The sequence below is a fragment of the Etheostoma spectabile genome, unplaced genomic scaffold (genome assembly GCF_008692095.1).
Source record: "Etheostoma spectabile isolate EspeVRDwgs_2016 unplaced genomic scaffold, UIUC_Espe_1.0 scaffold431, whole genome shotgun sequence".
NCBI classification, from domain to species: Eukaryota; Metazoa; Chordata; class Actinopteri; order Perciformes; family Percidae; genus Etheostoma; species Etheostoma spectabile.
In genome coordinates, this window is record NW_022605607.1 from 23,207 (window position 1) to 24,159 (window position 953).

Here is a 953-nt window from a genome sequence, read left to right on the forward strand (position 1 = left end):
ACAAAAAGCGTCAACAAAGTGTTGATTGTCACAAGGGAACACAAGGGTAAAAAAAAAAACTTAATAATAATTAAAAATAAAATTAGAAATAACTGACTAACCATCTGCTAACGTCCTGTTTTTCTGCCCCTCAGTGTCTCGGCAGGCTCGGCACGCGGTGCATTCTGGGTTCCCGTTGCTGGGGGAAACCGCCCCCCGGGAGGTACCCCACGGGCCTGTGGGTGTCAGGGTGAAGGGTCCTGGGGCCGGGGGCCCTGGTGGCCGGAGGGCGGCCATCTTGGTGTCTAACTGAAGGAGGAGGGCGTCCGTTCTTCCTCTGACTACAGCCGAGGTCTTCCTCCTCTGCTGAAGGAAGAGCTGGACTTAGTCTTTTATATAGACCTTAGTGGTCCCTAATACTGTATCTGCAGTCTCTTTATATAGACCTTAGTGGTCCCCTAATACTGGATCTGAAGTCTCTTTATATAGACCTTAGTGGTCCCCTAATACTGTATCTGCAGTCTCTTTATATAGACCTTAGTGGTCCCTAATACTGTATCTGAAGTCTCTTATAGACCTTGGTCTAAAGTGATGAGGTCTCACCCGGTCGGCGTTGCAGGGACGCGTGGTTCTTCTGTCTCTCGGTCTCCCGGGCCTCCTCCACGTCCGTCTGGGCCTTCAGCGCCGCCATCTTGTTCTTCCTCTTGTTCTCCTCGTTTTGCTTAAAAAAGACATGAACACGATCATTATAAGCAGAGAGGGGGGAGAGAAACCCAACGGTCACATAGAAAAGGGGAATGAGTACTTGAGTATCAGCAGTGCATTGGTACTTTTTACTTATATGTACTTATGTTTCAGTACTTTTTAGATAGATAAATATATATATTCACAGCTGTCTGCTGCCCTCTGCTGGACGGCACAGACACAACAGCTGTTTCTGCATCTATACACACCCGTGCATAGGCGGGAATCAG

General features: G+C 48.3%; 1 protein-coding gene across 1 annotated transcript in view; it reads right to left on the minus strand.

Moving 5' to 3' along the window:
• Positions 1-130: 130 nt before the first annotated feature.
• tmc1 (transmembrane channel-like 1) overlaps positions 131-953 on the minus strand; it is a 39,286-nt gene continuing 38,463 nt past the window's right edge. The window contains exons 17-18 of the mRNA XM_032511654.1: positions 583-700; positions 131-345 (exon numbers count right to left, since the gene is read on the minus strand). Of these exons, the coding sequence (XP_032367545.1) occupies positions 131-345; positions 583-700 (333 nt within the window). The remainder of the gene's footprint in view (positions 346-582; positions 701-953) is intronic.